The 22,219-nt window shown below is 41.7% G+C and overlaps 1 protein-coding gene across 1 annotated transcript; it reads right to left on the bottom strand.

Moving 5' to 3' along the window:
• Positions 1 to 11,509: 11,509 nt before the first annotated feature.
• On the bottom strand, positions 11,510 to 21,493 carry LOC311523226 (protein NDNF-like). The gene is made up of 5 exons (XM_084633002.1): positions 21,142 to 21,493; positions 20,816 to 20,924; positions 18,683 to 18,875; positions 16,107 to 16,240; positions 11,510 to 14,260 (listed from the first exon to the last, which is right to left on the bottom strand). Exons 2-5 carry the CDS (start codon positions 20,892 to 20,894, stop codon positions 12,909 to 12,911), a joined length of 1,758 nt encoding a protein of 585 aa, XP_084489128.1. The 5' UTR covers positions 20,895 to 20,924; positions 21,142 to 21,493; the 3' UTR covers positions 11,510 to 12,908.
• Positions 21,494 to 22,219: the final 726 nt, after the last annotated feature.

Below are 22,219 nucleotides of genomic sequence, written 5' to 3'. Positions count from 1 at the left end.
TTTACAGAGCCCATGACCGTATTTGGCTGTTTGCATGGTTATTGTAGCTTTACAGTCAGAGCTGATAGGGAAATGTTTGTGTTGCTGAGAAAACAGTAGACAAAAAATTACATTTTCAAGAGTTTTTGCTTTTGTCAAAAAAAGTGACCATGGGTTTTTTTTGGACACGAGACACACATTTCCTTTAGAAACTTTAGTTTTCACAAGAAAGCCATATTTGTCAAAAACACATTTTAAGACATTGTTTTCACCAGATCTATTTTCAGCATTTCTGTCTTTGATGTACACTAATAAAGTTTCCATTTGTATATGATTAGGGACAGATATGTAAAGCCATCCTCCTAGACAGCTGATTAGTGACCCCATTATTACGCAATGACGCATACATGTTAACCAGCATAACCACGACTTTGTCTATTTTGCCTTGTGCTAGAAGATATCTGCAATTAATTTCAGTTATTGGTTTACTATGTTATAACATTTAAAGTTCTCTTATTCCCCTGACACCATACTAGATGAGGCTAGAGTTACATATCAGAGAGGCTGCAGTGTTAAAGTCCTGGCAAGAACATGGGTGTTACCAGAAAAATAAATGTAGACAAAATCAGAGTTAAGTTAATTAACAACATTGATCATGGTCTAAGTACCTGCACACAGAGAATGTGTTATAGGGTGTCTTTAAGTTAGCCAAAGGCATAATGAAAAATACTTGCTCGAAGTCAAAATCAGCAGAGATCAAACTGGAATAAGATGCAGATTTTTAACAGTCACAGTAATTAACCATTGAAGAAGTTTGCAAAGGGATGTGGTAATTTCTCCATCACTTAAACTTTAGATCAGGACTGTATCTTTCTAAAAATATATGCTCTAGTTCAACCATAAGTTACTGAGCTAAATTATGGGTGAAATTCTATGATCTGTTATGCAGGAGGTCAGAGTAGATGATTGATCTAATGTGCACGTTTTACCTTAAAATCTATGGCTTTACAAATCTGTGAACATAAGAAAGGCCATACTAGGTCAGACCAAAGTTCCATCTAGCCCAGTATCCTGTCTTCTGACAGTCGCCAATGCCAGGTGCCCCAAAGGGAATGAACAGAACAGGTAATCATCAAGTGATCCATTCCTTGTCTTCCATTCCCAGGTTCTGGCAAACAGAGGCTAGGGACACCATCCCTGCCCATCCTGGCTAATAGCTGTTAATGGACCTATCCTCCATGAATGTATCTAATTCTTTTTTTAGCCCTGTTATAGTCTTGACCTTCACAACATCCTTTGGCAAGGAGTTCCACAGGTTGACTGTGCGTTGTGTGAAAAAATACTTCCTTTTGTTTGTTTTAAACCTGCTACCTATTAATTTCATTTGGTGACTCCTCATTCTTGTGTTATGAGAAGGAATAAATAACACTTCCTTATTTACTTTCTCCACACCAATCATAATTTTACAGACCTTTATTATATCCCCCCTTAGTTGTCTCTTTTCCAAGCTGAAAAGTCCCAGTCTTATTAATCTCTCCTCATATGGCAGCCATTCCATACCCTTAATTATTTTTGTTGCCCTTTTCTGAACCTTTTCCAATTCCAATGTCTTTTTTTTTTTTTTTTTTTTTAAGATGGGGCTGTCACGGTTCCTCCCCCACTCTGAACTCTAGGGTACAGATGTGGGGACCTGCATGAAAAACCTCCTAAGCTTATCTTTACCAGCTTAGGTCAAAACTTCCCCAAGGTACAAAATATTACACCTTGGACTGGCCGCTACCACCACCAAACTAATACTGGTTACTGGGGAAGAGCTGTTTGGACGCGTCCTTCCCCCAAAAATACTTCCCAAAACCTTGCACCCCACTTCCTGGACAAGGTTTGGTAAAAAGCCTCACCAATTTGCCTAGGTGACTACAGACCCAGACCCTTGGATCTTAAGAACAATCCTCCCAACACTTGCACTCCCCCTTTCCTGGGAAATGTTGGATAAAAAGCCTCACCAATTTGCATAGGTGACCACAGACCCAAACCCTTGGATCTGAGAACAATGAAAAAGCATTCAGTGTTTTACAAGAAGACTTTTAATAAAAAATAGAAGTAAATAGAAATAAAGAAATCCCCCCTGTAAAATCAGGATGGTAGATATCTTACAGGGTAATTAGATTCAAAAACATAGAGAACCCCTCTAGGCAAAACCTTAAGTTACAAAAAAGATACACAGACAGAAATAGTTATTCTATTCAGCACAATTCTTTTCTCAGCCATTTAAAGAAATCATAATCTAACACATACCTAGCTAGATTACTTACTAAAAGTTCTAAGACTCCATTCCTGTTCTGTCCCCGGCCAAGACGACTACAGACAGACACAGACCCTTTGTTTCTCTCCCTCCTCCCAGCTTTTGAAAGTATCTTGTCTCCTCATTGGTCATTTTGGTCAGGTGCCAGCGAGGTTACCTTTAGCTTCTTAACCCTTTACAGGTGAGAGGAGCTTTCCCCTGGCCAGGAGGGATTTCAAAGGGGTTTACCCTTCCCTTTATATTTATGACAGGGGCGACCACATCTGCACATAGTATTCAAGATTTGGGCGCACCATGGATTTATAGAGAGACAATATGATATTTTCTGTCTTATTATCTATCCCTTTCTTAATGATTCCCATCATTCTGTTTGCTTTTTTGACTGCCACTGCACATTGAGTGGATGCTTTCAGAAAACCATCCCCAATGACTCCAAGATCTCTTTCTTGCGTGGTAACAGCTAATTTAGATGCTGTCATTTTGTATCTATAGTTGGGATTATGTTTTCCAATGTACATTACTGTGTTGTATTTTTGTAATATACTGTATATTAAAGAGACAGGAAATAAGTGACGGTTAATATTCCATTGTTAATGTTCCCTATAGCATTCTCTTTTTTCAGCATTCTAAACAACTGAATTTGACCTCTTTGACAATAAGGAATAGAAGGCCCCAATACTGGAAATGGAAGGGAAAAATCCTAGTTGGTACAGAGAGGCTGAATGGCTTAACAGGTCTTTTCTAGCTCTCATTTCTATGATGGTTGTGCTGTATGTTAGTCACATCCTATTATTTTTCTTATTCCCACTCTTGACTTTGGTTCACTTGTTTTTCTCATGCACCTATTACATTGTCTTTTAGGTTGTAAGATTGCTTAGGCAGGGACTGTCATTTACTTCATGTTTGTACAGTGCCTACCACAATGAATATGTCTACATTGCAGCCTGAGTAGCCACCCATGCCACAATGTCCACCCTGGCAGGGTCACAACTAATATGCTTTATAAGCAAAGTCTGTATCAGTTTAGGGTTTTTTTTCCCCTACAATGTCAAAAGTCTCCAATATTAGAAATAAAAGGTAAAAAGCTAAACAAGCCAAAACCCACACCAAGCATGTTCCCAGCATGCCTTTTACCTTATTACCTAGCAACTCTAATGCACTGTATATTGTAGCCATAATTTAAGATCAATGAATAAACTAACAAACTAGCTGATGATAGTTATGTGTGAGCTTGGATCTATTCTGAAACTGCTTCTCATAGTTTACCTGGGTATTAAGAATGTATAAAACTTGACATCTGATGATAGAAAAGTATTTTTCCATTCTCCCCAGGTGCTTTGAATTTAAGTGTCAAAAACTGAAAATGTGACTTTGATAGTCTGAGACTGATTCCATGCACCCTTTTCTATTTGCAACTGCAATATTAGTCATTAAGGCAACCATTTGTGTCCAAAGCTCACTGAAGTTAATAGGACAACCACCACTGGCTTAACGGGCCTTTGGATCTGGTATCTTAGAACATTGTTAGTGTGGCAGAGATGCCATCCCAGCACACATCCTTCAGGGCAAGGCACAGCACTGCAGCAGCTCTGCCTCAGGTTCTCCAGACACTTCCCTCGGGTTCCCCAGAAACCTCAGCACACTTCATTTGCAGATACAGCTTAGTCCTCCAGCCAAGGCACTGAGAAAGTCCAACCCCCATCCAGAGCTGCAGACCCCCCATATAAAAGGCCAACATTAAAACAAACCAGAAGAACTTTCCACCCCACTACACCCAGCTTTCATGCCACCTACCTTTCAGGTGGACACCAGCTGCAGCAGCTTGCCTTAACACACCCCCACAGGTACCTGGTAACATATCATATCAATAGCCTATCAGGCCTACCTTCCCACAGGGAGGCTATGACAGCCCACAATCTTCACTCAGCCCCTGGTCACAGCCAGGCTTCTCACACACGCTCCCCTTCCTAGCCAGCCTCTAACTGCTCCTTCCAGGCCTGACACCTAGCACAAGTGCAGCAGGGTGGGGCTGACTGGGTGACTGCAGCTTGTCAGCCCCTTCCTGGCCAGTTTGGGTTCATACACCCCACCACGCTATGGACAGTTTTCTGTTGTGCTCTATTCCTTATTGGAATTGTGGGCCAGATTATTTAGTCTGCTAAATTCATTTTGTACTATGTAATCCTCACAAAGTGAATTTAAACTGGCCAGTGATTCCCCCTGGGAACTCCCTTGTTCAAGAGGAATCACTCCCCCCGGTGTAGCCTCCATGCTCCCCAAAGTGGAAGCTAAACCCTTGCTGCTTTAACTACTAGCAGGGCTGGGGATCAGGGAGCTTCATTTGGCTCCCTGCACCTGCCGCTGGCCAATACAGCCATTATTTTCTGTTTCTTCATTATTTTTAAGAAAAAAATAAAATAAAATCTTATCAGTGCATGACATATTTAACAACATGAACCATTATATGAGTGTAACCATTAGTTGTATGTGGTGCAGTTGTAGCTGTGTCGCTCCCAGGATATTAGAGAGACAAGGTTTGGGAGGAAATATCTTTTACTGGACCAACTTCTGTCGGTGAAAAAGACAAGCTTTTGAGCCACACAGAGCTCTTTTTCAGGTCTGGGAACCATTAGTGATAGTTACACAAATTGTCAAATACTTACCCTGTTCTTTCTCCATTCAGTGTTCCAGACCTATGATTTTAATAATATTTATTACTGATTTTATTGAATAACGGTTGCTTTAAAATGTAGCTAATTTAATTCATTTGCAAATGAGTTTTCACAGTAATCTCGCGTATCATTCTTCAATATTCTTTGCGGTGGGGGGTTGTTGGTCCAATTCAGTGTTCCTCCATGGGTGGAATGGTCATAAAAGTCAATTGGAGTGTGTGGGGTTGTAAGGCATTGAAATATTATTGCAACCTAAAGCAAAGAAAATCTCGCTCCCCCTCGCTCCCTGCATAGCCTCACCTGTTAAGGACAAATCTCTCCAAACACACACGCATACACACACACTCTATTTGTGATGAAAAATGCTGTTAAAAAAATCAACAGAACTAGAAACAGAGCCTGCAATATCTACACATTGTAATCTGATGAATAGGGCACTACCAAATTCATGGTCCATTTTGGTCAATTTCATGGTCAGAGGATTTAAGGACAAATATTCTCTGTCAATCTCTCAACACACACACACACATTACACAGACTTATTATCATCATTGATACATTTTTTTATTCTTACTTCTATAGTAAATAAAAGGAGGTTGTGGGAATGTTTGGCTTCAGATAAGGGGTTTCCAATCTGAAAAGTTTGAGAAATGCTGCTCTGATTCCATCCCTTGTGATTTTTAATGAGCAGTCGGAGGTGATCATGGTCCGCTTACCCCCTGAAAGATATTAGCTCTCCTGTGCAGACATGCTTCATCTTGTTGTCTATGGTAGAGCAGCCATGTTTGTTCATTTTACACTCGCAGATAGGCCACACATTTTTATTCACAGACCTCCTAGAATTCTTATTAGCCTCTGTAACAAAACGGCCTTCGGTGGGACACTCCTGAGAGTATTAATTCAGGACAAATTGCTTAAAGCAGGGCAGTCACAGCCCAAGACTGGGGATCCTTCACTACTATGGCACACCAAACCAGCCAAACAGAGAGGACTTCAGTTTTACCCCACTGTTTACCAGAGGGTCATACAAGCAATTCCCTCAGACACTCCAGTTTCCCAGTATCACCACCAGCACCACTCCTTATGGGGATGAATGATTTAACCTGGAATTGGTCCTGCTTCGAGCAGGGGGTTGGACTAGATGACCTTCAGGGGTCCCTTCCAACTCTGATATTCTATGATTCTATGAAAACCAATAGCCCAGTAAAAGAAAAAAGGTTCTCCCGATCCCAAAGGGCCAAGTCCCAGACCCCAGTCAATATACAAATTAGATCTTACCCACAAATCATGCTGTTGCCAATCCTTTAGAATCTAAATTGTAAAGGTTTATTCACCAAAAGAAAGAAATATAGATGAGAGTTAAAATTGGTTAAATGGAATCAAATACATACAACAATTGCAAAATTCTTAGTTCAGGCTTGTTCAGGCTTGATGGGATTACTGATGATTTAAACCAGTCAAGTCTCTGGAGTACAAACATCCCAGCTTGGATGAGTTGTTCAGGGCTTCAGTTTTAAGCACAGTTCCTCCAGAGGTCAGAAGCAGGACTGGAGACAAAATGGAGGGGTTTCCAGGGCCTTTTATATCCTCTGCCATGTGGAAGGACCCCTTTGTTCTTAATGTGGAAAATTACAGCAGGAAGATGGAGTTTGGAGTCACATGGGCAAGTCACATGTCCATGCATGACTCAGTTTGCAGGCGGCAGCCATTGGTCACATGCTACCTTGAATATTCCCAGGAAGGCTCCTCAGATGTGGATTGGAGTCTCCCAAGGTTCATTGTCAGTTAAGTGATTCTTGATTGATTCTCAAGAAGGACTATTCTGAGTAAGCGCTTCACTGATGCGATTTAGAATCAAACACATTGAGATACAGATATAGAATCAAACACATTGAGAATAGCCAATATTCATAACTTCAAACACAAAAATGATACACGCATACAGACAGCATAATTATAACCAGCAAATTACAACCAAACACAAAAATGATACACACATACAGACAGCATAATTATAACCAGCAAATTACAACCTTTTCAGAGACACCTTACTTGACCGCCTTTGTACAAGTTTGGCACAACTATAGGACCTTGGTTGCAACAATGATCTATATGGTCACAGTTCATGTCAATAACGTCACAACCGCATTTAAAAAAAAAATCTTTTCTGCCTATGGAATAAGCAAATCAACAAGAACTGACCCACACCATCTTTATTATGTGGTGAAAGTTTTCCATACCAGTAAGTGCCATTGTTGCTCTTTGTACTTGTTCAATGCTGTATTAATTCCCTCGTGTATACCAGCCAGAGCAAGGCCACTGAAATGGCATTTCACTGTGTTATGTTACATCTGACCTAATGCTGTGGTGAGAATCTGGGAAGGATGCCCTGTCCAAACCGCTGCTGCCTCTAGACAGTCCAGCTGTGGATTTTGCAGTCTGCGAGTGTAGTTCCCTGTAATTTCCATTTCAGTGATGTATGTTAACCTGTGCTTGGTGTGTCGCCTTGCTGTGGATTTGCGCTGTCCTCTCACTTGGGACCTGGTGCTGGCCCTGTGCAGCTCACCCAACTCCGGCTGAGACAAATGCATGCACTTCACACTGGTGCTGTCAATATCGGCGTTTATATCATATCAGTGTGAACGGAATATCACATGGGGCTGGGGGTTGGGGACCCACTGACTGCCCTGGCATGATGTTACCTTGCTGACTATGAGTCTTATCCCGGAGTAGGCTTGGCAGGATTCAATTCAAGTTGATAGATGTTGGTAAAGATCAGTTTCAGCTGCGCACTGAAATACATGAATCAAAGTATCCATCGGTAACAGTGGGTGCCAGTGCAGCTCCCCCCTGCAACTTGCGCCTGCAGGGATCGGGTGTCACTGGCCCTGTAGCAGCACAGGGAGCCCTCTCCACCGCTGCTGGCACGGACCCGCTCTCTTCCTCTCCAGCTGGGAGTGAGGAAGCTGTCCCCGGGCAGGGTCTGGCCTTCCCCACAGCCAGGGGCTCACCCGCCTCACGGCCCTGACCAAAGCTCTCTGATCTGCCCTGCCAGGACCGCAGCCTCCCCCACATCTTATGCTTGGGGGTGTCTTGGGCTCCTTGGCCATGCAGGGAGCCCCCTAGAGGCCCTCTGTCAGTACTGCCCTAACCCAACTCCCCCTTAATCTCCTGCAGCTGTAAAAATTAAAACCACTGTAAATAATAATAAAAAACCCCTTAGAAACAAAAATCAATATTAACTGTCAAAATTAGAAAAAAATAAAAATCACATCCTTCCAAGTCTGCCCATGAGGCTAAGCTCTTTCATGAGACTAGGTGTAAACCTGATGCTTATGAAGTTCTTCTGCTTAAAGAAATGGTTTTGCCAGGGCTGACTGTGATGAGTCGGAAGGAAAACTTACATCTTTGATATGCTCAAGGAGCTCATTTACGCAGCTAGGTGTTGCCAGCAAGAAATATATTAAATCTGAATGAAAGCTTTAATTTGGTCCCTTTGTAGGCACTGAATCGTAGAATCATAGAATATCAGGGTTGGAAGGGACCCCAGAAGGTCATCTAGTCCAACCCCCTGCTCAAAGCAGGACCAATTCCCAGTTAAATCATCCCAGCCAGGGCTTTGTCAAGCCTGACCTTAAAAACCTCTAAGGAAGGAGATTCTACCACCTCCCTAGGTAACGCATTCCAGTGTTTCACCACCCTCTTAGTGAAAAAGTTTTTCCTAATATCCAATTTAAACCTCCCCCACTGCAACTTGAGAACATGACCATTTAATCAGATTATTGCTATTTGTACTCACCACCCATGGCTGAATTGTAACCTATGCCCCTTTATTTTGCTGTTTCAATCTCCCACTGTTTGCTTTGTCACCTTCAGGGTTCAAGTGGTGATTGTCAGAGCCAAGTGCTCATGGGAAAAGCTGAAAGCCATTTTGGGAGTCTTTGCTGAAATTTATGTAAAGCCCGTATCTCAGTATTACCCAACCTCTCTGATCATCTGCACCTCAACCACAGCCCTCCATCTTCATAGTGGCGTCCTTGTAACAGAGAATACGCAGCAAGCCATTCTGGGAAGGGATATTATTGATTCAGGCTTGGATATTCCATCATCCTCAGGATCCAGGTTGTGGCAGCTGGCAGCATATGGGAAAAGCCCACCACAGGACACTTTGAAAACCCTTTTGGCATAGCAAAACCACAGAGGGCTTAGCTTAAATAATTTGAGAGGACAAAATACACACAGGCCTGCATAGCTTCCTCAAGGCCACACAGGGCGAACTTGAAACCTTCATGCCTTGTTTCAGTACTTTCCCTACTTGGCACAGGTTAGTAGACTGTTGGGAGATGGAAAACGCTGACTGCAGCTTGAGGTGGGGTGGGCCAAAGTAGTTGAGCTTCTTTAGAAAGAGAGCAAGAGGAGATAGAGCCAAACGGGAGGGGGCATGAGGTCAAGGTTTTCAAAGTCTGCTACTTGCTGCGCTCCATAAAAGGGGAATAGCAGTGAAAAGAATGACCGCGAAGAATACTTGTGCCACATCTAATTTCTAGTCCGCTAATGGTTCTATATAGCATCAACAGTGAAATGGAAATTGAATGATTTTTAAGTGCACCTATTGTAAGAGGAGTTTTGTGACATTATTTATGAGCCTTATATTGCCATAGGTGCTGGAACTAGGGCTGGTGGGGGTGCGGCAGCACCCGCGGGTTTGAAATCGTTTCCATCCTATACAGAAGTTACAGTTTTGTTCCATGGCTTTTAGCACCCACCTCCCCTTGTAAAAATTGTTCCAGCACCTATGATACTGCCCTGGATCTAGCTTGCAAACACAGAGATCTCAATGGCAGTTTTGTTAGCGTGAGGTCTCCATATTAAGAGTGTGTTATAAACAACTGGATAGATCATCATATTCTCCTCTCCTTAGGTTATTATTGCAACCATTTTTAGGGCATCCATCTCCATAGCACCTTAGTGTACTTTACAGGCTTAACATAACCCAGATAAAATGAGCAGATAAATTACACACCATTGAGACTTTCAAGAGACAGAGAAAAACCTGGGGGGATTTCAAAGTGTACAGTTGGTGGACAAAAGGATGAGTCTTGCATCATGTTCTAAACATGGCCAGGTTTGGGTTCAGGCTATTTTTTGGCAGAAGCAAATTTTAGACATGAAGGCCTGCCAGAGAGAATGCTGAGCCTCTAGTTCCTTAGACAATTACCTGATGAGTTCTTGATGGGCACAGGTGGGGCTACAGGTCACCGAAGGAGAAGCCTTCCTAGGTATGTCTGCAGTTAAACACGGATGGCTGGCTCATGCCAGCTGACTCTGGTTGGCTGGTCATGGGCTGCAGGACTGCCAAATTGTGGTGTACATGTTCAGGCTGAGGCTGGAATCCAGGCACTGGGACCATTCCCACTTGCTGGGTCCCAGAGCTTGGGCTGCTGCCTGAGCCCGATTGTCTGCACCGCAGTCTTGCAGCCCCACAGCCCATGCTCTGTGAGGTCAAGTCAGCTGAGGCAGGTTAGCTGTGGTGTTTAATTGCACTGTAGACTTACCCGTAGGTCTGTGGCCCCTAAAGTTCTGTGTTGCTCAGAATCCCTAGATGTTTCCCTGCACAGTGCTTTAGGAGTGTAGGGCCATGATTCTTCAGCTGATCCCATAGAGGTGCCAGGGACCCTACCCTTCTTGCAGCAGGCAGGGGGGCTGGTATTGGCATTCATATTCAGGAACCACGAGGAAGCTGTTGGGCAAGTGCCTCTTGCCTACTCTTGAGTCTTGTCTTAAACTACATTAATTCTTCAGAGCTGCGACTGTTTCATACTCTGGGCTGTAAGTCAACCTAAGTTATGCTACTTCAGTTATGTAAGTTATGTACCTGAAGTCTATGTAACACAGGTTGACTTACACTGGTGTCTACACCACGCTGTGTCGATGAGAGATGCTCTCCCACCAACTTCCATTTTGCTTTTCGGCGAACTGGAGTACAGAAGTTGATGGGAGAGCACACTGCCATCGATTTAGTGGGTCTTCGCCAGACCTGCTAAATAGACACCTCTGAACGGATCACAGCAGCACCGATTTAGCCTTAAGTATAGACATGCCCTATATGTTTTTACAGCACTTAGCACAGTGGGGACCCAGTGCTGACTGGCACCTCTGAGCACTGTTAAAATATTAATAATAATAATTAACAATAAGTTGAAACCTTGATGCTCCAAAAATGTAAAGGAGGTTCTAGCATGCACAATGTACAGTAAATACATGTGGAGTAGAATTACACACTTATACCTTGCTTTGTGTAATTTTGGAAAAAAACAAATAAAGCAGATCTGTTTTCTTCAGAAATATCTGGGTCTGTTAATGTTTCACATTACTTCATATATGAAATCCAGATCTGCCCAGAGTCTGTGTTCAAAAATCTCTTCTGCAGGTAGATGACACTCAGCATAATTACTTATGAAGATTTTTTTTCCTAGGGGGATTTTTTTGTTAAAAATATTCCTCATACTTTGCCTTTTCCAAAATTTAAAACAGAATCAGAGACAATAAAAACACCTGTGCTTGTCAGGCTTTACTACAGACATACTACTTCATGCTACTCAACAGGAAAATCTCATTTTAAAAAAAGCAACACATTCTTCGAAATTGGCCGTGCTGGGACTGGACAGAAGGAAGGAAAGAATTAGCCTATCACATTGAGTTGCCTGCGTAGGATTGTGGGTGCGTGGGCATAGTGGTAAGGGCAATCAGAACATGAACTTGTGGGGAACTGATCTTCATGCAGTTCTGCACAGTGCTGGTGTTTGCCAGGGCCAGAAATTATGGAGTGGGGATTCATGTATCCCATTGTAAGAGTAAAATAGTACATGCAGTGAGATGTGTGGGTGTGGGGGGGTCAGCATGTGCGAATCTCTCTCTCTGGGGAGGAGGAAGGATGAGTGATAATGTTCTCAGCCCTCCCTGTCTTGCTGCAAGAAATATTTTATTTCTGAAGCTCCAAAGATGATGCACCCTTGTCTGTTCAGTGTATGTGTATGCATAGAATACATAAACCCAAACAGGAGTAGCAACGGACCTGAACTAGAACAGTTTGGATCAGAACTATCTTCCTTCTCCTTGAGCTTTCCTACTCAGGTCTTTTTCTATATGGGCAGAACCAGCAAACTGTAGTCAAACATCCTCAACTTTGGGGAAATTCAGGTGCAATTCCCGGTCCAAACGTTGTGAGTCAGGTCCATCTCTACACAAGAATAACTTCTCCACAGGAATGAATGCAAAGCAAATATGCCGGTAATTGTGACATGGTTGTTTGAGGAGCTGCTGTAGTTACAGTTGACCGGAATGTGAAGCAGCAGCTGGACACTCGATCCACCACTGTTCTCACTCTTGCCCCTTTGTACGTGAGAGACACTTTGCAACAATACCCATTCATTGTCCATTTGCCTCCACAAGCAAACCTCTGAGCTGGCAGGGATAGGTCAATCTTCTCAGAGTAGTCATCCTGGTGGTATCGCTCAGTTCCTCATTGACAGTGACTGAGGTATGCAAAGTGAAAAAACAATGTTGGATTTTAAAGTAACAGTTCAATACTCCTTGAAAGGTATTTCACAATGTGAATTTGATTTCAGGTCCATTTTAGTTCATTCCACTCCAGACTGATTTCTTGCATGTCACAGGGTGAATCCATTGTTTCCAAGTTTCTCTATTTGTTTTAGTCTTGTTTTTGCTGTCAATGTGAGACAATTGAGAGAGAAGCTTATATTGGAAAAAAGATGCCAGAGTGAGCCTAATTTTCTAGACAGTGGAAAAGATTCTTTCCCCATAAATCTTGCAGCTTTAATAATTGTGTGTTATGCCCCAATACATTTTGAACTGCACAGAGCACTGGTGTTTATTGTGCATGTTTTTCATTTTTCTCCTTATTTATCTACCAGAAAACATTTATTGAAAAGCCCTCAACATTTTTTCCTGGTTTTCACAACTTTACTGTGATACCTGACTGGGATCCCAGAAGGTCCAGTTAGATAAACATCAAACAGGTAGGGAGTCCCTGCTTCCAATCCCTTGATGGTCTGTGTGGTGACTGCTCGTTGTAGATTTATATCATAGAAATATTTGCACAGCACTTTCTCAGACTTGTGTCTGGATTTGGGCCCTGAGCACCTGTCTGCACTCCTCAGCTCCATCCAAACTTGATCCTCTTTGATCCTTTTCTTGTACACACAGTACTTGCTCTGCTCTTGTGTTCCTAGCCAGGCAATGGTGACTGAATTGCAGGTCCTCAGTTTGCTGAAGGACTTGATTTTTAAGCTTTCTGGAAGAAGTGGGAAGAAAGGCTTATGAAAGTGAGAGGATACTTGAACTTTCACAGAAGAATTAATATGGTCCATGGACCTTAGCTGCACCAAATACGTGTCCAGCAGCTTTCCCTTCAGTGAGAAATGTCTGAAGCCTACAATGTTTTCTGAGGCCAGTACTTTACCATTCCTTGCTATCTGAACCCATACTTGGCCACTACAAGATTGAAATGTGAACTGGATCTTCTTCTGTTTAGCTTGATACTGCAAGCTGTAGAATTTCTGCTTTTTCCCATCCAGGATTAAATGAATTACCTTCCCATCCTTCAGCTCAATAACTTTAGGCTCAGGTTCCTCCAGAGTTCTTGCAAATGTTCCAGTGTAGGCAGCACTTGCATTAGTGAGGAGGTTGACTACAAAAACATCAAAATAATATTGAGTGCTGGGTCTAAGGTTGGGCACTGTATAAGTATTCTTAGTGCCCATGCATATCTGCCTCACTTCCCCATTACTAACCCTGTTGATGATACTTAATTCACTATTGGACAATATCATCACCTGTTGATGGTCTAGAAGATATGGAAAGAGAGAAAGAGCTAGCACTGGTGGCGATTTCATACCGGAAGATCTGATAGCTGTCTCAGCTGCACATAAACTCTTGTAGTTGTGTTTTTCATTGACTAGAAGACAATACTGGATGTTTTCTTTGTGCTGCCAGACTGATGGGCTGTGTTTCCAAGCTAGAGTCACAGTTGCATGGCCAATACCAATAACATCTATGCGTGGATCCATTGGGAGTTCTGGATACAGATGCCCAGATGTTGTGTCAGTTGTTAAGTATACAGTAAGGTGTGTGTCTCGTTCAGTTGATAGGAACTCCAGCATATAGAAAGCAGAATAGGAAGACATACCCATATAAGTCTCCACAGAATTTCCTTTATAGTTAAATATCATGGACACCAACTTCAGAATCTTCTGAGATTTTGTGGCTTCAAGAGTGTCATAATCACCTGCACATGAAAAGCAGACTCATCAAAAGCAGACCCAATTGTTTTTCTTTTCATATGCCACAACAATTCATCACTTAGCGTCTCAGTTTTATTATTCATATGCCAGAGAAATTCCTCTTGCTTCTAGCATTTTATGCTTTAGAGGCTATTCTTTTAATATTGCAAGAGAGAATTAATTTTTTCAAACAGACTATAATTAAACTCCCAATTGCAAATATTTTGACCTATGTAGTACCGGATGTCATTGTAATATTCCACTTTGTCAGTGTTTCTTCCTGTACTTTACTTTAGGACACGGACATTTTGTGCAGAACGAGTTTTCTTTAGTCTGATTGTGCCTTTCCCTGCCTTGTATGAACAAAAAAAGCCAGAGGCTTTGGAGGAATGCCCACTGAGCTAACTAGTCAAGTGCATCTCCTTGCTAATTAACATCTTATTTCTGGCAGCATCTAGCTTTTTTAATAATTAAAAAAATGTCATTTTTTTAAACCTATGAAATGATTCTGGAAATTATAAAAGATAATTAAGTTTTTTAGCTTGAGGGAAACATCGCTCTAGATTATTCTATGCCTATTGCCCTTGTACATGATATTCCCAGGGAACTAGAATCTGACCCAGATTCTTCCGGGGTGAAAGTAAGTCTAGGGACTTACCGGTACGGGGCTGGGCTGGGGCCGGCTCTGGCCCCTGGAAGGGGTGGGGCCTTGGGCGGAAGGGGCGGGGCTGCGGGAGGTCAGAGGCAGCCCCGGCCCACCCTGTACCAGCAAGGGCCTCCTTCCCCTTCCCCGAGGTAACAGCGGCAGCCGGGGGCTCTGGCAGCACTTTAAAGAGCCCAGGGCGGTAGCAGCGGTTGGAGCCCTGGGCCCTTTAAATCGTCCCTGGAGCCTGCCGGAGCCCTGGGGAAGTAGTAGCGGGGCTCCGGGGATGATTTAAAGGGCCAAGGGCTCGGCCGCTGCTACTGCCCCGGGGCCTTTAAATCGCTGTCCCAGCCCTGCCGCCACTACCCCAGGGGTCCAGCAGTGGGGCTCTGGCATCAATTTAAAGGGCCGGGGGCTCCAGCTGCTGCTAGGAGCCCCAGACCCTTTAAATTGCGCCTGGGGAAGCCGATCCACCCTGGTACCAGCTTACTTTCACCTCTGGATTCTTCCCTCTGTTGCACATTGTCATGAAGAGCAGAAAAGAGGAAATACCAGCCCAAGAGGTCTGAGACACAAAGAAGAGTGTGATACAGCTCTGTCAAGTGCACTTCCCTCCCTCCCTAGTGATCTTATGGAATACTCTCCATATGAACATTGTGTAGTTAGGGTCCCTTGGGTTTTGGGGAGGGTTCTAGTTGTTAATAGTGGAAGTGGGGAGTAGCCACTCTATTTTCCATGCTCCCCTGGCAGCCTGACAGATATCCAGGTGAGATTCCAGGTTAACAAAGCTCATTGCACTGTTAACTCCTAACCTCAGCTGCTCTTACGCTTCCGAAAGAATATGAGCACATGGCTATGGTGGAGGGAACAAGGGCCAGCACCCTTGTCTCTGGCCATAAACTTGTCCTTGCATTACACTACCCTGAGAAGAGAATATGTCAGAAACTGAATTTTATCTTGCAGGACTCTATTGAAGTCAATGGCAAAAAAAACATTTATTCCAATAGGGCCAGGATTTCACCCATGGATTTTTCCAAACCCACAGGTAAGTCCACAGGAAGGGAGATTTGGACCTATAACTTCAAGTTTGCCCAGGCCATTTTTGTTGGTGGTGAGATTTCCTAGGTTGCTGGCACTTCTTATGAATGGGCTACATTCTGTCCTGCACTGATCAGACAGATTTCAGATTTCTTCCATTTAGCTCTTACCACGTGCTGCTTTTCCAAGGAAATTTGTTGATGCCTTATGTACCAGTATACTCCATTCAATGGGAACATCACAGGGTGTCACTGTTACTGTGAAAGGAGCAGGGGCTCTGTCTTCCTCCAGAATGAAACAGTACCTGAAAATGTGGATAAAAATGTACTGAAGGCATTAAGAAACGGTCATACTGCAGAATCCCAGCAGATAAAGTAATTAGTCATTCAGATTGAAGATCTAAAAACTACATTCCACTGTAGGTAATAACAATTCAACTATTAGGTACATTAAAGCAATAGCCTAGAGAGAGCTCTAAATTTTCTTATGTAAAAAGAATACATACTGTGTTTCTTTCTACTCCACATAGGTTTTCTTGAATATTGTCCATTTATTACTGGGTAGATGTATTCCACAATACTGACTTTTTAGACTCTATAGGACAAGTAAATACTATGGTATAATAGAATTAGGAAAGTGACTTCTATTAGAGCTCCCTTCCCAGGCTAACAATGGGGAAATAAGCATGTATTTTACCAAAATCTGATACCCAGGTTTCTTGCTTAGAGCAACCAACAATGGGTTCTGTAAGAATAATATAGTATGTGAGCACTCTGTCTTCCAAAGGTCTGAGATTAAGAGGATCCATTTCATACCTAGTCCTACTTGTTCTTGATTGGCAGTGTGAGGATGCTACTCCTCAACTCTCCATCCCATCACGCCACTAGTCTCTCTAGTTGCAATGAGTCTATTCTGCTCATGTGGAGGCTTATACACAGCTTGAAGACATCCATGAGAGCTACTCAATACAACATTTATATGGGCCATGAATGCCCCCCCCATGCATATGGAAAGTAGCTCCTACTCAATGCCGCAAAATTGATGATTATACAGAGATTCAATTTCTTAACTCTTCCCTTCTGCCTAATGAGTCTTTGCTTATTGGTGGAATTGCATTTGAGTAGCACCACAAATGTACTTGCCACTCTGCTAGCATACTGAATCCTCCCTGGAATCGTTAACCTAATCTAACAAGAGTTCAGTTTCACATATTTACTTTGAAAATTTGGCCCACTGTATCACTGGTACAAAGTGACATCGGTTCCTGACTGATTCCAGTAAAGCCTGATCTCCAGCTTTGCTACTTTGCTTTTTGGCTGCTCAGTCTCTCAGTGGACTGAGTATGGCCAAAAAGACAGATGTACTCTATTAGATTACAGTACAATAAAATATAAGTAATTCTAGTTTTGTACTCATTGGTGAGATGTTATGGACACATAAGGTCACCTCAGAGAGTTTTTACATGTTTTCGGGTTATTGCTACTGGGCCAGAATTAAAGTTGTTTGGGTGACCACTGAGTATTTCCATATTTTTCAAATGTTTTGGCTTCTTTTAATTTAAACCTGGGCTCTGAATTTTCTGGTTTTATGTTTGGTCTTTGGAAAACTATAAGGTTCTTGTGAGCCTTTCAGTGCTTATAATTAAGTGCGTACTTCAAGCCTTTATTCTAGATGAACCAAGTTTAAAAAAATTAATCTGGAAATTAATATGTTCCTGTTAAACTACATGCTATAAACCCCTCTTTCTCTTAGATTTCAATTTCTATGTCCCTTTAACAAGGAGAATTCTTCGGTTCATTCTTGTAGTCATCATTTCGTTATATAACCACATGTGCAATGTCCTGTTTTCTTCCTTCACAGTGCCCATCAGGACTGAGCCATCTGGCTCACCCTCTGCTCTTTAACTATTCTGCAGGAATATATATCAGATCTATTGACACTAATAATGTTGGTTAGTGTCCAAATTGTATTTTGGATTAATCTTGGTAAAGGGCATCTCTTTCCAGATATCTGAGGTAGGCGTAAGGTACCAGACACTTTAATACACACACATACAGATTTGACTACATGCAAAATTCACAGGCATTTTGGGAAGTCCAGGTTAACCTTCAATGGAATTTCCATATTAAAAATTCTTTGGATCTATGCAAGCTTTAGTACTGCTCACCAAATACACAACTAAGCATGCAGTATATCTGAAAGCTGATTTTCAGTTTTAAAGTATACCCTTATTGTAATGATTTGGGTCGTTAATTTATTGAGGAAAAATATTTGCAGTTGACTTTGGCCTGAGGCTTTGGTGCTCCTATGGTTTTGTTGGTCAACTGATTAAGATATCACCTGGATATTCAGCAATAGTTATTCACTTTTGGAGCCTAATGTAAACTCAGCAGTAATTGCATCAATTAAGAGGTCTGCCAGATAGCCAAATAGGGAAAAATCTTACAATGAATATACGTAGCCGAAATCTACCTTAAAAAAATCACTCCAGATTCTAGTTAAGTTTTTCAACTAAGAAGGCAAAAAAAGAAAGAGAAGGCTGGAGGGAGATATTGGAAGAGACTTTCAAGGGACAGCAATATCGCATTGCTTGGCTCAGGGTACTAAAGGCAGCACTGCCAGGGCATTGCAGGTAGGGAGTGTACAGCAATTATCTCCTTGATATTAGTAGTAGCAAGTCTGCATGTGCCAGAGGGCAGGAAATGAAAGAACATATGCGAATTTGTATTGAATGATTTGCTCCTACCTTTTAGGTATATCCTTCAACAGGTGGACTGTGGTTTCCTTACCATCTGCAAGAATCAGGGAATGATTACAGTTGAAGAGATCACTCTTGAAGCTGTGTTGGGAACTGGTGGGCACCTTTACAGAATGACACAAACACATGGCCACGAGAAGATGGAAAGGCAGGTAAATCCAGAATCTGAACATCTTCAGCACTACAAGATGGGGTAATAAAAGGTTAGAGGTTGTTACCATTGGGGAAAACAAAACAAAATCAAAACAAAACAAACGCCTCTCTTTTCGTGTACCTCTCGTTGTGCTTTGCCAATAATCATTATTGTCACAAATGGTAAAAAATCAGGGTACTGCAGAATGCTGCTAATCTGCACTTTGCTAACTCATTTATATTCACAGAAAAATGTTTCTGTCTCACCCCAGTTCTCAGCAAAGATTAAAAAGCAGAAGCTGTAGTAAGGTCTCATATTACCAAATATATGTACAATACAGTGTATATATTGCATGAGTGTAATATGAAGAAAGGAATTATCATCAAAAACAACTGACAAATGAATAGACAAAATACATTCGAAGACATCTTATCCTGGCTTATTTATTGCCTTAGTTCACTTGGTAATTTTACAGATCCAGTAACTTGCAAGGAGTCTCCCGGTCACAGATTATTGCTAATCTATTGTATTCCTAATGCTGCTGCCACCTGTGTTTTTTGTAATTCTATTTTTATTTCATACTGACTGTAAGTTCATCAGGATTTCAGGTGTGTGCACAGAAAAATAATATAAAAGGGAAAAGAGTATATGGAGAAGAAAGTGGTAGACCCCAGGTGAGAGACATTGTGTTGGGATTTAGTAGATTTTAAATTCTGTGTGTCTTTTATTTAGAGGAAGCCTGTACTCTAATGCAACGATTGGAGAAATAGTTCTGAAATTCCAGCACTTTATATCTTCTTCCTTCCAGCATTTCTCCTCAGCAGGTGTACTTGAGGATGTTTCCAGTCGATCTCTGCAGTCTCTCGGTTTAAAACTAATGCTAGTTTGCCCATATCCCTCTGATTCAGACTTTTTAAATGTCATATTTTCCCCTTTGCTGAGACACTTTATTATCTGCAGGGAATATGGACAAGGAGCGTCTGAGGCTTAGGCAGTTCCAGCAAGGGGTCTGTGAGAATGCAGATGCTGTTAAAAATGGGACACCACATCTGTGTTGTACAGAGTTACACAAATAAAAGGGCTAAGTAAGCACGGGAACTTTTTGCAGTGTATTATTGTATTAGATTGCTCATTATCCTCACAGTATTATTCCATCTGCCTCACATTAATCTAAGGAGAGAGAGCGAGAGAGAGAGAGAAGTGCTGGACCTGAGAGAAGGGAAGAAGGACAAATCACTTCAAAAATTGATGTGAAATGTAGGGCAGTGCTTTAGTAGGCAGGGGGTGCTCTGTGAGCAGTATCTCTTTTTGAAAAAAAGACAACCTCTTGAAACTTATAAGCACTAGGAAGGAGTAAAGACATCAGCAAATGTGATTGTCAGCCAGTAAAAGAGTGTATTAAAGAAAAATAATCCGTGACATGATGAATCCATGATTTATAATCTGTACAGTTTTTTGTGACTGGCATTTTCCTTTTGTAGCCTGTGTTAAGAAGAACTCAGAAAGTGAAAAAGTCTTCAGCTTAGCTGAGCTACTACTCATGAACAAACAATAATATTTATAAATGGAGCAGAGTTTTAATATTTCTTGGTCCTGTACATTTAAGTATAGTTCTGAATCTATTTGCAGATTATCATGTGGAAAACTTGTTTTCATTGGTGATTTCCAAAATAACTAGTATGACTAACAGGCTATGCTACAACAGAACATCCTATTTAACATCTTAATAGTGTTAAAAATTCCCCTTCCATTCCACTTTGAAAATGTGTTGGTAACATTTAAAACACCCGACGAATAAAATATAGAACTATGCTACTAGGTGTAGCAAGTGTTGAGAAGATTATTCTTCCTCTTGATTACTTGCGTAAATCCCTTTACAATAAAGCTTTTCCTCTGATGGTAATGTTTCTCTGTCACTTTTGCCATTCTTTTGTTCTAACTATAGCTTATTAGCTCTGGAATTAAACCCTGGAAATATTTTTCTTTACCTTTTAATAAGGCATCCAAACTGCCCAGCACTTCAGAGTTTTCACTCTTGCTGCTGTTTAAATGGCATTTTGCAAACATTCACAGAGTGTCTGCAGTTTGTTTTTTTGTCTAGGAAAGAAAAAACAAACAAGCAAACAAATAAACAAATACCATACATAATACAAATAATACCATACCATACAAATACATAATCAGCTTATCCTTAATAGAACATCATCCTAAAGGCTGACTTCTCTTGATTACACAGACAACATACTCTCAGATTCTTGGAGACACCTTTCACAAAAACAAACAAAACGAAAACTTAAAAAAAAACTGCTCTTACCTATTGTGTTTATAGACAGATGCTCCTCAGACCACTCTTATTTGCAAAGCAAAACAAAACAAAACATAGACTTTTCAGAGCTCTGTGGATAGATGAAAACCAAAACTGTGAAACCAGTTTAACAGGACAGAACTGATTTTTCCATATGGCTCCCACATAGACATTAACTAAAATGCCTGCAGTCTTTCAAAAAGGGAGGGTTTTTGTGTTTTTTGGTAACCTGTGTAATTTTGAAATCTTCAAAGTCTAAGTTGTTGTTTCATTTCTCAGATGTCTTCTGAGAAAGAAAGTGCATGCATGTATTCTCCCTCAGACAGTGAGACCTCATTCTTTGCACAAGGTGTCAGCCAGACTGTTAGAGCAGCCTAATCCTACCGGTGGCTGGCCAGAGATTGGGTCTTTGACAGAAATGCATGGAGAGGAGGAGGGGGTGAGACACACAGAGAAAGAGAGTGTGAACATTTAACTCCTTTTATTCCACAGTCTTAGCCAGCTATGGGGCACAGCTATCTCTGCATGAAACGTATAGTGTAGTATTAATGGCTCTGTGATTCTTCTAAACAGCCTCTTGAGTATTCCCATCAATTCATATTCATAATCTCATTCAAACTGAAGGCATCCCTTGAAATTGGAGGTGGAATGTGGAGTTTCTTAGACCTGCAATATCCCCAGCACTGGAGAAGTTCCATATTCTTTCAGATGTATTGAATTTCTTTATTTTTTTATGGCCCAAAGGATGCCTAGTCACACAGAAAAGGAAGTGAGAAAAGTTATAAGGAAGGGACTGCTCTGAAATTTTTAAAACCAGTCTGGAAAGAACAATTCTGGGCAGAGCTGTGCAGCTTTCTTGGATTCCTGAAACTGTGTGGGAAAGAAACTCTAGAAGTCTATGGGTTAACTGTGGCTGGGATGCCAGGGGAGAAAAGGTGCAGGGGAAAAAATTCATACAGGACACAAAAAAATTGCTTTTGCTGTTGGGACTAGATATCATGTGCAGTGATACTCTGTGGTCCCACCAGGCATGGTCCATTTGCACGAGGCCAGAGGCATGGCCAGGTCCCCTGCCTGCTTGTACTTG

The sequence above is a fragment of the Lepidochelys olivacea genome (genome assembly GCF_965140295.1).
Source record: "Lepidochelys olivacea isolate rLepOli2 genome assembly, chromosome: 7".
Lineage (NCBI taxonomy): Eukaryota > Metazoa > Chordata > Testudines > Cheloniidae > Lepidochelys > Lepidochelys olivacea.
Note: the sequence above shows the minus strand (reverse complement) of the source record. Positions and strands in the feature narration are given on the sequence as shown.

Coding starts and splice junctions, on each gene's coding strand:
- LOC311523226 (XM_084633002.1), bottom strand. CDS start 20,894: ATGTTTGCAAAATGCCATTTAAACAGCAGCAAGAGTGAAAACTCTGAA. Junction 16,241..18,682: donor TTGAAGGATATACCTAAAAG/GTAGGAGCAAAT, acceptor CCACATTTTCAG/GTACTGTTTCATTCTGGAGG. Junction 14,261..16,106: donor CCTTGGAAAAGCAGCACGTG/GTAAGAGCTAAA, acceptor TTTCATGTGCAG/GTGATTATGACACTCTTGAA.